Source organism: Sylvia atricapilla, chromosome 7, assembly GCF_009819655.1.
Source record: "Sylvia atricapilla isolate bSylAtr1 chromosome 7, bSylAtr1.pri, whole genome shotgun sequence".
NCBI lineage: Eukaryota > Metazoa > Chordata > Aves > Passeriformes > Sylviidae > Sylvia > Sylvia atricapilla.
In genome coordinates, this window is record NC_089146.1 from 30149838 (window position 1) to 30164103 (window position 14266).

The following is a 14266-nucleotide window of genomic DNA, read 5'->3' on the forward strand; positions in this document are numbered from 1 at the left end:
GATAACAAAGATAATGCATTAAACACGTCATGGACCCAGCAATACATTGAGTAGAATAAAGCTAACTCTTCTTCATTATCTCAGTATTCCACATAAAAATGTCCCATTTAATTTTTTATAAATGGAGATATTTTCCAATCTAGGCATGGTTGTTTTCCCCTCAGAGTAATCACTACTCATGTTTATAGAGTTCAGTTTGTTTCTTCAAAAATTCTGTTGCCTTTGGGAGATTGTACACTAGATGTTCATCATGATTGTTGTGGAAGCTGAGTCCCAGACAGGCAGAAGTGGACACAGAAATAGGTCAGTGGTGCAGCAGAGTGACGTAGAAATTGAGTCTGGCTGTCTCCAGTTCTCTTTACTTTGGTGGTACAAATTCTCCTAACTGAACCAGGCATGTTTGCACTTTTTATGTTGCATGTTTGTTATACCAGTATGAAGTTGCAAAAACGATTTATGGTTTTTATATAAAAATGAAAAAAAAAAAAAATTCAGTCTTGCCCTGTGTAGTAGGCATCATATTCTGGGTCTCCTGAGGCTGCCAGCTCTCAGACAGCTGTGGAATAAGGAATCTTTGGACCAGATAAGTCCAGAGGAAGCCAGAGACACAGTTGGAACACTTGTCAGAAATCAGGAAGGCTTACATTTCAGTTGGCATGATTTGGAGGGTGAGAATGTTCCAGGAGCTGAAATGTATTCATATAAACAGAACAGCTACATTCGAGTTTTCTCCTTGATGTCTTTCTTAACACTTAAGAATATTGGAACTAGGCATATTAAAGTCTTATTTTTTTCTTTAAAAGGCTGAAGATAAAAAAGCAGTGCTACCTCCAGGGCTTGCAGCAGCAGGGAAGGCTGAGCCTTGTGATGAAGATGACCTTCAGGCTGCTGAAGAGGTGAGCCCCAGACACAGTAGGCATGGGAGGTACTAACCTGGGGAGGAGAGCAACAATTTTCACTGCCCAGTTGTTCTCCAAAGGAAGGAAAATTTCTATGGTTAGTTGAAGTAAGAATTGCTTCCCACAAAAGAATACAGAGCCTGAAATTGATGCCCAAAATTAATGCTTGTTTAAGTTTAATACCCAAAACCTCTTTTTTCCCTTGAATCTGATCTGATCATTTTTTTAAAAGGTTGATTTTTGGTTGACAGTGGGAGCTGAATAATCTGAGTGAATGTTCACTGTTACAATAAGTTTTCCTTAAATTTGTAATTTTAGCCACCTTTTTACAGACTAAATGCCCTATTACATGCTTTAAAATACACATTATATGATACTAATTATATGTTTGTGTCCCTGGCAGAAAAAAGCTAAAGAATAGAAGTTAAATTGTTATGTATAATTGTTCATATTTTGCTCTAGCTTCGCATTAAAACTCTGATGACTGGAATGGCTGCGATGGCAAAAGAAGAGGTCAGTAGCATTAAAAGCTGATAGAGATTTGTTTAAATTACGGTTGATTGTGGTAATTGTTCTTAACATCAGACTGCTGACTCAGGTCTGAAGTCTTGGAATGACTGTGTTTAAATTTTCATGAGGAGAGTACATAAAAATGGTTGAATTAGAAAGACAGTAAATTTTACAAGGCTAATTATTCATTATTTGCCCTGAAATGATAATGGCAATATAAATAAATGCCTCTTTTGAATGGTTTCTACAAGAATTTCAGGGGAAAGACATCACTCTGCAGCTACCCAAGATGCACTATCTTACTTCATTCATCTTGTGAAGTTATTCAGAGGATTACTGAGGAGAGTGCTGGAAAACTGTGTGCATTTTAAGGTTCTTTTCAAAGCACTTTATAAATAAACAGCAACATTAGTCTAAGACAGAAAATACTGGATATATATATATTCTTTTCTTAATTTGTTGTATTTAATGATATAATGGAACTTGTAGTCTGTTCTCGATTTCTGGGTGAAAGGACTCGGAATTAATTCAGTTGTTAAATATTATTTCTGTTTATCCTGGAGTCATGAAAGAAAAGAGAATAATTAATCAAGTCTCAGAGTTGATTGACATGCATTTTACTGAAATCCATTGTAGAATTCAGTTCTGTTTGAAAACTGGCTTTATACATGCATGCAGTTTAAAGATGAATTCTTGTACATGCCTGCATGCTTAGAGATTTATTAAGCAAATGCAAAATTCAGTATAAAGAATAAAAATTAACTTTCTGAAAGCTGAATAAAAATTTGCTAAAAGGATTTAAGTGAGAAATATCGGCAAAATTAGGTTTGGGGGGGTGGAATGTTTCCTGGACTTTTCTTATGGTTAGAGATTTTTACTCTATGCAGATTTCTGTTTAAAATTAGAACTTACTGAAAATTGTCATGTAAAAGTACAGGCAGTTCCAAAACTCCAAGCATTTTCTTGATACAATTGCAGGGCAAATTGACAGCAAGCACAGTTGGCCAGATTGTTGGACTCCAGTCAGATGAGATCAAGCAAATTGTGTCTGAATATGCTGAGAAGGTGAGTGTGTTACCTGAGTGGGTTTAACCACGTGATGTTTGATAGTTTGTTAATTTAGGCTTTAAGCTGCCAACTTCATTGCCATGAGTCTCTTGAAACACGCTTTTTAATACATGCTGTGGGCAGCAGCACAGCCAGAGTTCAGGAAAGTACTTTAAAGAGACTTAAACATACCCAGGCTTTTGATGTGATAGTACATATCACACCTTTATGATTTGCATTCCATAATTTGGGCTTAAGCACCTGGCTAAATGCCTTCATGGATGAAGAAGTTGTATCTATTCAAACTAGAGGCCTAAATTCTTAATGTGCTTTAAAATGTTCAGTGTTAAGCACAGAAATACAGTTCTGTGGGCCTGCTCAGAGAAAAGTCTAGGTCTCTTCCCCTCAGATTTCCAGGTGTTTGCACTGGACTCCAGTTCTCAGTCATGGCCTGGATCTCAAGTTTTGAATCTCATCCCATCAAACCCAAACCTTTGTTGCTTTGAGAAGTCAAAGCAATTAAATATGTGTTTGCTGCTGTTGCCGTGTTCAGCTGTGATTGTTTTTTGCAGTAATGTGAAAAGAAAATCTGACTCTTCAAGCAATTAATGCATACAATACATCACTGCCAGATATGAGTTATAGGTCGCTCTTACTTGTCCAATAGTCTTCTCATATTTCTTCCCTTTCGTTGACACATTTGAGGTATGGAGCTTTCCCATTTTGGAGATAAACCCTATAGCTCAACAGCAAATTCTTGGCCTTTCTTTATTATAAAAGATTAGAAGAACAGAAGCCCAAGGGTCATATTTCAATGTTACATTTCTTCTGTTCTGAGAGAAGGGAGCAGGACCTTGACTATTATAGTAGAGTGATGATTAATACTCTGAAAAGTAAGAACTGATTCAAGTCAAACCAAAAATAGATCACTTCTCAAATCTATGGGATGTGATTAAAAAATAGAATTTCTGTGCACGTATACATGCACCAAGAAAAGAATTAAGCATGTTACCAAAGAGTTTATCGAGGCATCAGCAACATTTGGATGTGATTCTGATAGTCTTAGCCCCTGGTAACTGTCCATAGCCTGAGAGACACAGCAGTGCTTATTTGTTTACCAGAGTCTAAATAGAATCCACAAGCCCAGTGAAGAGACCTGGGAAGCCAAATTCCAGGTCTGATGTTGCCATGGACCAGGACTTCTCTTACAAGAGGCATTTTTGCAGATCAGTGCTTATGATTTTCTGCATTTGCATTTCTCCATTCTGCTGCCATGTTAACCTGCTGAGTGAAGTGCAGGAAGGATTGTAGTGTCCTTACTCACCTTCTGAAAACACTAGCAGGAAATTATTAATGAGTAGCAAATTGATCATCTTCAAGCAGTCAGAGACAGTAGTGATGGTTCTTTCCCATTTTCAAAAAGCAAGCTGTAAAGTTCACTTCCTGAAATATCTACTTTTTTTTTTAGTGCCAAAGCTGCACTATGTGAATTTTTTACTATTTCTGCAAGCATCAGTCTCAGACTAGTTTAGCTCATGTTTCTTTTGCATTTTCATTTTTCTCCATTTGTGTCTTATGCATGTAAGAGGCTAAATGTGTGGAGAGAATTAAGAGGTTTTGGAATGCATAACATGCTGAAGGAGTGTGATTTGACTAATGAGAGGAGTAAGTAGCACTGAGTGTGCATTTGTTAAGTAGTTCAGGGTCACAGGTGTTGCTAGAGGCACTTCTTCCTTTCCTAACAGCAAAAGCAAAGCCTGTGAGTTGTTGGGTTAAGCCATCAGAATTGGTCTTTTCTTGCTGTGGATGTAAAAACAAAGCAGATCATTAAGCTGTTCTTCAATATAAATAACATGGAAAGTGGAGAGGAGGAAGACAGGTTTTGCCTCTTATTTTCATTTAAAATTAAGCTGCTTACCCATCTGTCTAGAGGAACCAAGAGCAAATATGAGTGAAGAGTATATCACACTTCTTGTAGCATTTTAGCTGATTATGCATTGTAGCAGTTGTCGACATTTGGTAATTATTCAGAAAGCACTTACTATTGAAGTCTTTGACAGGCTATAAATTAGCACTTGAGGTACTTGAAAATTAACTGGTTTTCTAGTGAAATACTGGAAAATGGATTAAGTGAAGAACAGAAATCTGAGTGCATGAAGCAAATTACCAAAACAGACGGATTTAAGTATTAAAATTAATACTTTCAAAAGGTACAAATAATTTTTAGGCAAATAATCCCTTAGACATCAAGATATCACTGTTTTTTAATGATTCGTTTGTCTACTGCAAATATACAACTTCTATTATAAGTGTTGTTTTTGATAAAGAATGTTTCTGTCAGCTTTGCTTTCACAATTCAGAGAGAAGAGGAGACTGGATCCAGATTTCTGTCTCTATTATGCATTTATGAGACACTCTTGGCAATGCATGCTGGATTGAGTAGTTCTCAAAGGCTGGTGTCAGCAATACACAAAAAAAAAAAAAACCCAGAGTGGTAAATGCATCTGCCACACTGAGCATGTCATTGTCATTCAGCATGAAGATGCATCCAAGCCTCTATTTCAGAATGCACGATTGTTCAAGGCTTCTGAAAATTGTGGAGCTACTTACTGGGGTGTGGAACATCTCTGATTCAACAAGTTCAGTGAATGCTCTTGTTTTTTTTTTCCATTGAAGAGCTCTACCAGGTTTAACCAGAATGCTGACGCATAAAAACAATCGTCTGTCTTCTTGTACACTGTATTTTCCACCTGTCCCAGGGCATTGACTGTTTTAGTATACTTTTCTTGTAAATTTTGGAATATAATTCAGTTGCTTCCTTATTTTGGTGTGAGGTAAAGCAGTAAGTCATTCTTTTGGATAGTGGGACACAGTTCTTGATAGGTATGTCCCACTTTGGTATTTCCTGAGTCTCTGAAGAAGCAGAAAACAATGCTGTGAGCTCCAAAAGGCTGTTACTGTTCTTTCAGCAATCTGAGCTTTCTGCTGAGGAGCGGCCAGAAAGGCTTGGAGCTGCCCAGCAACACAGAAGGAAGGTGGCATCTCTCAACAAGCAGATTTTGCAAAAAACCAAACTCCTCGAAGAGGTGAGTATTGTGTGTGTGTAGGAAAGAGGAAAACATTGGTTAAAGTGGTTGATCACGAAGTTTTTGCCATCCAGAAAATACCTGCAAGCTATCTTCTGCACCAGCAATTTTGAATGCTGATTTCTCTCCATTGCATCTCTTGTTGCATTGCCCTTGGATTGTGAGAACAGGTTGTGTTCTTGGGGGCAGTTAGTTCAGGCTTAATTTTGGGGAGGACCATGCTTTTGCCATATTTTACAGTTTGAGGGCCCTTTAATTCTGTGCAGCTTGTTTTCAGTACATAACAATCTCAGTGCTGTTTTTATATGGGGAAAAAAATGTACTGACAGCTGTAAGCCAAATATAATCCCTTTATCACTTTACTAAAATAAAAATTTCCTGGCTGAATTTCATTTACCACTTGCCAAAAGCAGCTTTTGAAATCAATGACAGTCAAGAACCCTGCCTTTTAAAAAATATTTTTGGAGTTCTGGCTTCAGTACTGCAGTAAGTTTTGGCAAGATTCCTCAAAACTAACAATTCAGGTCAGTTTTCATGAAATGTGGACTGCAGACTTAAATTTTTTCAGTTAGTTAGAATAGAGTATATTGGTGAAATACTGGTGAAAAAATATGAAAAACAATAAAAAAGTGTTCTTTTTATAACTTTGCCTGTGGAAAGGGAAGAGTGGAGCATTAAGTCACAGCTCTGTGTTGTGAACAGCAAATTAAAGCAGCATGAAAGGAAGTGGAATTGAGCTACGTGTGCATTTTTTGTTTGCTCACTTTTGCTCCCCTTTTGTAAACCACATCTTATTTTTTTTACTATTTGCAATGTTATCCTAAATCATAAGGAGTTTTTAAAGAAGGATGTTCTTCTAAAATTAGCCTCTGTAAGTTAATTGACAAGGGAAATAGCTAATATTTGATTATAATACATATGTTGCTAACTGCCTTATTAGACTTTCCATAGTTACACAGAAGAAAACCATAAAGCAGCTTGGTTATTTGGTGTGGAAATGTCTGTGCTTTGGTGCCAGGGTACTCTTGTGCAAGTCTTGAATTGCCCTGACTTATTTGGAGAAGTATAAAACGGGACTCATTCTTAGCCTGGTGTGAAACTAGGCCAGTACAACCAGGCTAGAAAAGTTTGAGTAATGTAGCAGAGATTCTGTCCAGTAAGTCACCGTTCTGTTGGCCTCTATTTTGTAAAAGCTATTGTTTATTCTGGGACTTTACACACCTAAAAGGTCAGGTAGTAAATGTTTGCTGTTAGTAATTAAATATTCAATCCAAATTCTTGCAGTCAGATGCAGGAGGAGCTGACAAGAAAAGCCAGTGTTTGTTATGCTTGGCCTGCTGTTTGACAGACAACCATTATGAACAGCTCAAATATTCTCTGTTCTCCATTACAGGTGTAATTAGTGTGATTATAAAATCCAACTCTTTTTTTTCTCTTTTGTAACAGTTGCAAGCTAAATGTGCTGATCTGCAGGCAAAATGTACTGAAGCAAAAAAGACATTAACAGAGGTAATGTTTGGTTTTTTTCTGTGCTGTTTGTAGCTGAAACTTTGAGAAATTCCATGTGTGAAGGTTTTTGCCACCATAACTCACTGATCTTATGATGTGGGAAAGTCAATTTACTCTTTATCAATTTATTATTAATTGTAACCCTTAGGTTAAGAGTTACAGTGAAAAGCTGGACAAGGAGTTGGCAGCCTTAGAAACAATAGAATCCCAAGCTGATTCTAGGTAAGTTTCTTCCTTTGTTACCTTTGAAATTCTAAAAAATAATGGTTTTAAAATTATTCATTCAATGTTTCTTGCTTTGTCAACCTAAACAACTAAAATTTAAGAATTAAATAATTCTCTTGCATGCTTTCCACAGACAGGGAAATATTACAATAGAATTCAGTCAAAATGAGAAGTGTCAGTCTGTAGTTCAAAATAATTGTAGATGTTTAAAGCAGAAGAACCCTAGGCATGTCTGACAAGTACATGAGGCCTTGATTTATTTTATTCATATTTGAAACCTTCATCTCACATAAATTAAAAAGAACTCTCTGAAAATTTACACAGTAATGAGGTTAAAACATAGCAAAGCCGTTAGAATATGCAATGTAACACTCAATCTTTATTTTGATATATCAAAATGTATCAGTGCTGATACTTGGGGGTTTAATTTACCCAGGTTTTATTGTAAATTTATTTAGAACTAAGCTTATTTTAATATATGTAACTTCTCCATCTGTTTAAATGAGAAACTACAAATCTAACATAGTTTACTGGATCTTCAAATCTAGCATATTACAGAGTCTGCGAGCGCTGGTGGCCATGAATGAAAACCTCAAAAGCCAGGAGCAAGAGTTCAAAGCACATTGTAGGGTAAGTTCCAGTGTCTCCTAGAAGGATTCATTTAAAATTTGGTAAATAAGCACTTTACTGGTGTGTTGTTGTCCTGTGTGCCCCTGTCTGTCATCTGTCCCACACCGCCAGCCTCCAGAACTGCTGACTCCAGGTTTATATTGAATATTAACACCCCTGGAGCAGGGAGGAGTGAGGAAGGATCTGAGTTGGTGTGGCTTTCCTCAGTCCAGGGCAGATCCTAGAACCACACCTGCCGTGTGCTGGTCAGAGCTGTGCTTCTCATGGCTCCTCTCCCTCCCAGTCCCCCTCTGCTCAAATGTGAGTGTGGGGTTGGGCTGTGCTGGGCACCTTCTGTGCTGTCACAGCCTGACAGGGATCATCTCTCCCTGGGTAATGCAGCCAGCAGGGACCTAAGAGACAAGAACAAGGTGGGGCTGTTGCAGTTTCCAGAGCATGTTTGAGTTTTCCTGCTGCAGTGCTGTGTTTGGTGTCCTGCTACTGCTGGGTGCATGGACTGCCCAGAGGTTGGATCAGAGAGAAGAGGTTTCATCTCCTGTTCAAACAACAGTGGATGGAATTTTTATAGAATGAAAAGAAGTAAATAGTGTTCTAAGGGCTAGACTGGGTATAGAACCCTGTTTTCTTGTATGCCCTCCTTTGGAAAGCTCAGAGGGATTGTTCTGGAAACTTCTTGCAAGGAACTTAAGGTTCGTTCATTTCTCCAGATGCCATACATTGCTTTCCCATGTCACACTGTTGTAACGTTGCTTTGCTTCTTCAGTTTCATTTTCCATGTCACTCATTAGTTGTCTTAGCTGGATCTGGTATATTTGCAAGTAAGAAATGAATCTGTTCCAGTGTTTGTTACATTGCACTTTAATGTAATGATTATTATGTATGCCTTACCCTTAAGCAGGTAAGCTGTTTAATCTTCCAAATTTAAGTATTATGTCTGTGGTCACCTCTGAAATTTTGTTAGAAGTGTGTGTTGTCAAAATCCTTGTCTTCCCTCTTTAAGGGCAGAAGTCTCAGTTAAAAAAAAATCAACTTTTGTTTGTTTTGAAGGAAGAAATGGAGAGACTACAACAAAATATTGAGAGCTTGAAAGCTGAAACAGTGGAAAGTGGGGAGGAACAGGTAATAGCAAAGTTTAAGTTTTTATTTTCAATCTGTGTTTTGAAATGTTTATTCAAGTCTGACTTTCGAGACATTTTTGTAAGCACTGAAGTGTCTACTGGAATATCTAAAAAGCTCTGTAAAGCCACAGTTCAGGTTATAATCCTAGAAATACAGGAGTCTGAAAACAGGAACAGCATTATCTGTTATTTTCACAGAGTCCATGGGCCTCTGCTCACAGATGCTTTTGTGCCTTTTACTTCTTTCTTTGTAGTACCAGAGAAGAATCTCTGGGTGTTGTGCTGAGAGCTGTGGATATCTCTGACAGAAAGAATGACAGAAAGGTCTTCCTCAGAAAGAATATCTCTTTGCTTGGGTTTTTAGAAGTTTTTTTTACAAGTGGGGTTATCTGAAGGATGAAAGCACGAGCATTCAGTGGCTTGGTGCACTGCATGCAGTGAGCAGCTGTCACAAGCTAGGCATTAACACAAGTGCATCCAGACTGATGGCAATGAATAATGAATGAACAGAAAAGGGAAAGCTTCAATGACTTTATTTTCAGTGGGTAAACATTTGATGCCCTCATGCCTCTGGAACAAGGCAGATTACAACTTCCATGATGCTCAACACAGCATGAAAAATTAAAGTACAAACCAAAATCTTGAATTTGTTAGTAAGAAGTTACCTTGAAGTCCACACTGCAGGAAGTCTAGAACAAATGTCAGAGGGTTTATGTTCTGTCTAGATGCCTTGTTTATTCTTAACCCCACTACTGAATCGAAGTATAAACACTCAGACAAAGGGCACAGACAATCTTTGGATTTGTATCTTCATTTAAAGTGTGACTCTTTTAAAGCAATGCAAAAACTATTGATAACTCTTAAAAACTAAAATATCAAAAGTTAAAAGCTATCCAAATGGCCTTGTTTACAGTGAATGATGTCAGGCTTTTAATACAGATAATAATTATTAAAAAAAAAAAAAGGCAAAAAAATGAATGGTAGTGTTATTGTGGGAGCCAATGATAGGCAGAACAGGAAAACAAGCCAAATCTGCCATTTTTGCACTGCAGCTCTCATATGCTACTGTAATACACAAATTTTTGGGGGGTTCTCAACTTGCAGGAGCCAAATAAGATTATAGAACAGCAGTACAACGCTGAGAAAGAGAAACTTCAGAAGCTCCGCCTGCTACTGGTGAGTTGCTCTTTGTGTTCTTACTTGTATAGAACTGATGATGTTTGTCTTGTCTTGTAACTTCTAATACTTCGTTTTGTTGTTCTAATTTTGACAAGTGTTTCTGTCACAAATCAGTTGCAAAAAAAAAAAAATTGATCCTCTGCCAATGCCTTTTGTTTTTAAAATCAGTTATTTAATAGCAAAGTATTGCTGGGGTGGGCTTCATCCATTTTAAGAAGAGAACAAGAAGAGGCTTTTGTTTTCTCCCCTCCTAACTTTCTATTCAGGCACGAAGAAACAGAGAAATAGCCATTTTACAACGCAAGATTGATGAAGTACCCAGCCGAGCTGAGCTCACACAGTATCAGAAGAGATTTATTGAACTTTACAGTCAGGGTATGTATATCAAACAGGACCATCCTGCTGAGGGCTAAAGCCCTGAAAGGAGGGCACTTGCATTTTAAGCATATGGAACGTAACAACAGCACCTACTAGTTTGGTGTGGTATTTAAAAGGTTTTTGGTATTCATGTTACACATTGTATTTTTGAGGTTTTATAAGCTGGGCTTTAAGGATTTTCCTGAGGGTGAAACTCAATGCACAAGCTCTCTGGACTAAATTTTGTCTGCAGCAGGTTCTGTCCTTCAGGTTAATGATCAGTATGTTCTGAAAGTCTTTAATTCACCATTTACAAATGAGGTTGCTGTAAGTTTGAATTGTGTTTAATTAATTTGCCTTACCATTAGATTGCTTTTATTGTTTCCACTGACATGAAATAACTGGTTCTGAACCAAACTGTGTCAAGAACTACAGAGTAAAAACAGTCTCTTGAGGGGATTGGTTTCTTTCAATTTTTAATTAACACAATCCTGCAATATCTTGGTAGCAGCAGAATACAAATCGTCTTTAGCTTTTATGGTCAGAAATTATAAAATTGGAAAAGGTACAAATGGAATAAAATTTCAAAGTTGTTCCATTAAACTGATAACAGACCAGTATGCATACTGGTGTATATTTAACTAGCTTGTGTGTTAGCATAAAAAGACCTAACTAATGATTCAGAGGTCTTCTGCATTTATTAAATATATGTGTGAACCAAGCTCTGGAAGGGTGAGCAGTTTCAAACTGATGATCTGAGTGTGATCCAGATCCCTCGCCCTGGTGAGGCATCTCCAGTGGCACAGTCCTGTGCTGTCCTCCACGTGTGTTGTCTAACTCAATACAGGGAATAAATGTGAGTACAAATCCAGTACTTCTACCCTTGTTTGCTGTGCCATGCAGTTTATTTAATCAAGCCCAACTATAAAGAACTTTGGTGTTTTTCCTTATATTTTCTGCACATTGTCTGTCATATCTAATTCAAAGTCTCTAGTCAGAGCTACCTGCTCAAAAAATGGAGCTTCCTTTCTATCTGAAGTACAGAGAGACTAGGATCAAAGAGAATTGTGCAGCTTTGGGTGTGGATTTAAGATGCTTTGAATTTTTTTGGACTTTGTTTTCTAAAGTACAAAGTGTGAGTAGTATCTCAGGATGACACATTGCTCAGTCATGATTGGGAACCTGTGTGGTACAGGCCAAGCTTCAAGAGAAATGAGCTGGAAATCTCTTGCCAGTTTTTCTGTGAATTGTGGTATTTTCAGAGGTACTTAAAAGCTTTTCATTTAGCTAGATTCAGGTGAACCTTCAGTTGCCAAAACATAGTTCTTTTGAACTTTGATTCAGAGGGTGTTAGACAAGACAACCTTCAGCACTAACTTCAAATCTTGGTGACTTTGTGATTTATTTTTTTTTTTTTTCACCGGAGTCCTTTTTGGTTACAATATTTAGTGCTTTAGTTTTGACCTAACTGAACCTCTTCCATGGAAAATGAGTATCAATGAGCCAGTTGATTCCTTCTTCCTCTTCTCCCTTTGTTTTACACTACGTGGGTTCTGCTGTGTGCCCATAAGGCTCCATAAGTTGGCACAACTTTCCAACACAGGTGAAATCTTGAAAGGTTTTCTAAGTTGTAATGTGGAGTCCACTCATGAAAGAGTTGTGACTACCAGAGCTGCTGGAAGAACAGGAGTGACATGAAGGAAAGGGTTTGGAAAAGGCCTCTCTCATTTGGCAGCAGCACTGCATATCCCTGACTAATGTGTGTGATTTCACTGAGGTTTATCATTTTTAACCCATCTTTTCCAGGTTCTGGTTTCTAGCCAGAAGGACTTTTGCTGCCTGTTGAACTCTTTTCTTGGGAGTCACAAATATATTGGATTTCCTTAGGCATTGAAGAACTCAAGACTAGAGGAACACTCAGCAGATTTGAGTATCATCTTGTAGGCCCAAGGGAAGGCATGTCTGAGCCTTGTCTTCCCAGCTGAGCTCTGACCAACATCTGCTGAAACCACCTAAACCAGAAAGAATTAAATAATACTATCACCACACATAGATGATAAGAAGATAAAAAGACTTTAAAACAGCAAAAGCTTTGTTGGGCATCTTACACATGTGTAGCTTGACTTTTATAGTCTAATGTACTATTTTTCCACACAATACTACCAAGATTATCTGCTCTTCCCTGTCCCTGCTGAGCCTTTGCCCCTCCAACAGCACAGGCAAAGCCACTGTGAGCAGCTGCCTGGGTGGTGTCAGGGTAAAGTTTGGGAAGGAAGCACAACAGGCAGCTGATGGTGCCAACATGTGTTGGCAGAAAGGGCTGTCAGCAGTTGGGGCTTAATTTAGACACTGAGCTGTGTTGTTCTTACAAAAGATGATAGCTGGAAACCCTGCTGAGAAAAACTCTGGGAGGGATGTTCCCTCTGCATGTCCATTAGCCAGTGTGTTCCTTTATTGATAGTGGAAAATATGTTATATAAAACCTAGGGAGTATTTTTACAGATTCCATTTTAGCTCACATTCTTTTATTATTCTACCCCTCCTTTTTTTTTTTTTTTTTGTTTGCAGTCTCAGCAACTCACAAAGAAACAAAGCAGTTTTTTACTCTTTATAATACACTGGATGATAAGAAAGTATATTTGGAAAAGGAGGTAAGAAAATGTTATTGCTATTTTCTAAGTATTTAATCTTTGGGAAAGGAAATAAAAAGTTTTTGCTTGGCTTTCACCATATTCAGTCCTGTCAGAGCAGAGTTACTGGTCTTGGTAAACAAAAATGGAACAACTGATTTATAAGAATATTTGTAATCTTGGAGGGAAAATGGTCTGTGCTGTAAAAGAATTGCTGTTGGTACAGTGTGTTTAAACCACTCGCTGTGCTCTCTAAACATCAGTAACATTTGATCAGCAAATATCTCTGTCTTGCTATCATAGCACCAAATGACCCTTTTTTCTCTTTTTAGTAAATGTATTTTATTATGAACCCAGACCACAGTCAGTAACTTTAGAGAGCAAATTTAAGCTGCTGTCAGCAACATCAGATTTAGTTCTCAGGGTCTGAGCTGCCTACACTTAATTTGCTGGTGATCTTACTGGGTCAGAAGAGTAGTTTTCATGAAAGAATGTTTTTCCCCCCCTCCTCTTTCCCATCTGTGTAGAGTTCATTTCTTTCTTGGGCAGAACTGAGTGATTTCAGTCTTCTTTGTTTGCAATGACAAGTGTCTGATTTGGGTAAAGATGGAGAAATAGGAGGAAACAAGAGGAGAAAAAAATTGACTTTTAAAATACAAAATGTTTTGTTACCTCAGATTTCTCTGTTTATTCTAATAAAATAAGAACAGGCTAGTGAGTTTTGCATTATTTAGATATATTTCTTTAGTTTGTGGGACAAGCAGGGGTCAGATTTCTGACTATGTAAAGACACTTCTCAGTGTCCTTTCACATCCTGTTTTGGAGATGATGAGCCACCATTTCCTTCCCTTAAGCAGCTGATTCTGTCCACGTTAGGTAGTTTTCATTCTTTCCATTCAGAAAAGTCATATATCAAATTCTAAAAAAAATGAATGACATAAAAGCTGTATTATTTAACATTACTTTTAACTTCTCCCCTACATTAGCATTTTGTTTAGGGGTTTTGTTTTATTTTTGGTTTAGGGTTTTTTGTTTGGTTTTTTTTTTTTTTTTTTAGGGCAAACCCGGAAGTTTAA

At 37.6% G+C, this 14266-nt stretch overlaps 1 protein-coding gene across 1 annotated transcript in view; it reads left to right on the forward strand.

Moving 5' to 3' along the window:
• Positions 1 to 14266, forward strand: part of CCDC93 (coiled-coil domain containing 93) — a 35119-nt gene that overhangs the window by 14777 nt on the left and 6076 nt on the right. The window contains exons 9-19 of the mRNA XM_066323134.1: positions 804 to 896; positions 1362 to 1412; positions 2388 to 2474; positions 5426 to 5542; positions 6989 to 7051; positions 7200 to 7273; positions 7825 to 7906; positions 8954 to 9025; positions 10129 to 10200; positions 10470 to 10578; positions 13129 to 13211. Of these exons, the coding sequence (XP_066179231.1) occupies positions 804 to 896; positions 1362 to 1412; positions 2388 to 2474; positions 5426 to 5542; positions 6989 to 7051; positions 7200 to 7273; positions 7825 to 7906; positions 8954 to 9025; positions 10129 to 10200; positions 10470 to 10578; positions 13129 to 13211 (903 nt within the window). The remainder of the gene's footprint in view (positions 1 to 803; positions 897 to 1361; positions 1413 to 2387; positions 2475 to 5425; positions 5543 to 6988; positions 7052 to 7199; positions 7274 to 7824; positions 7907 to 8953; positions 9026 to 10128; positions 10201 to 10469; positions 10579 to 13128; positions 13212 to 14266) is intronic.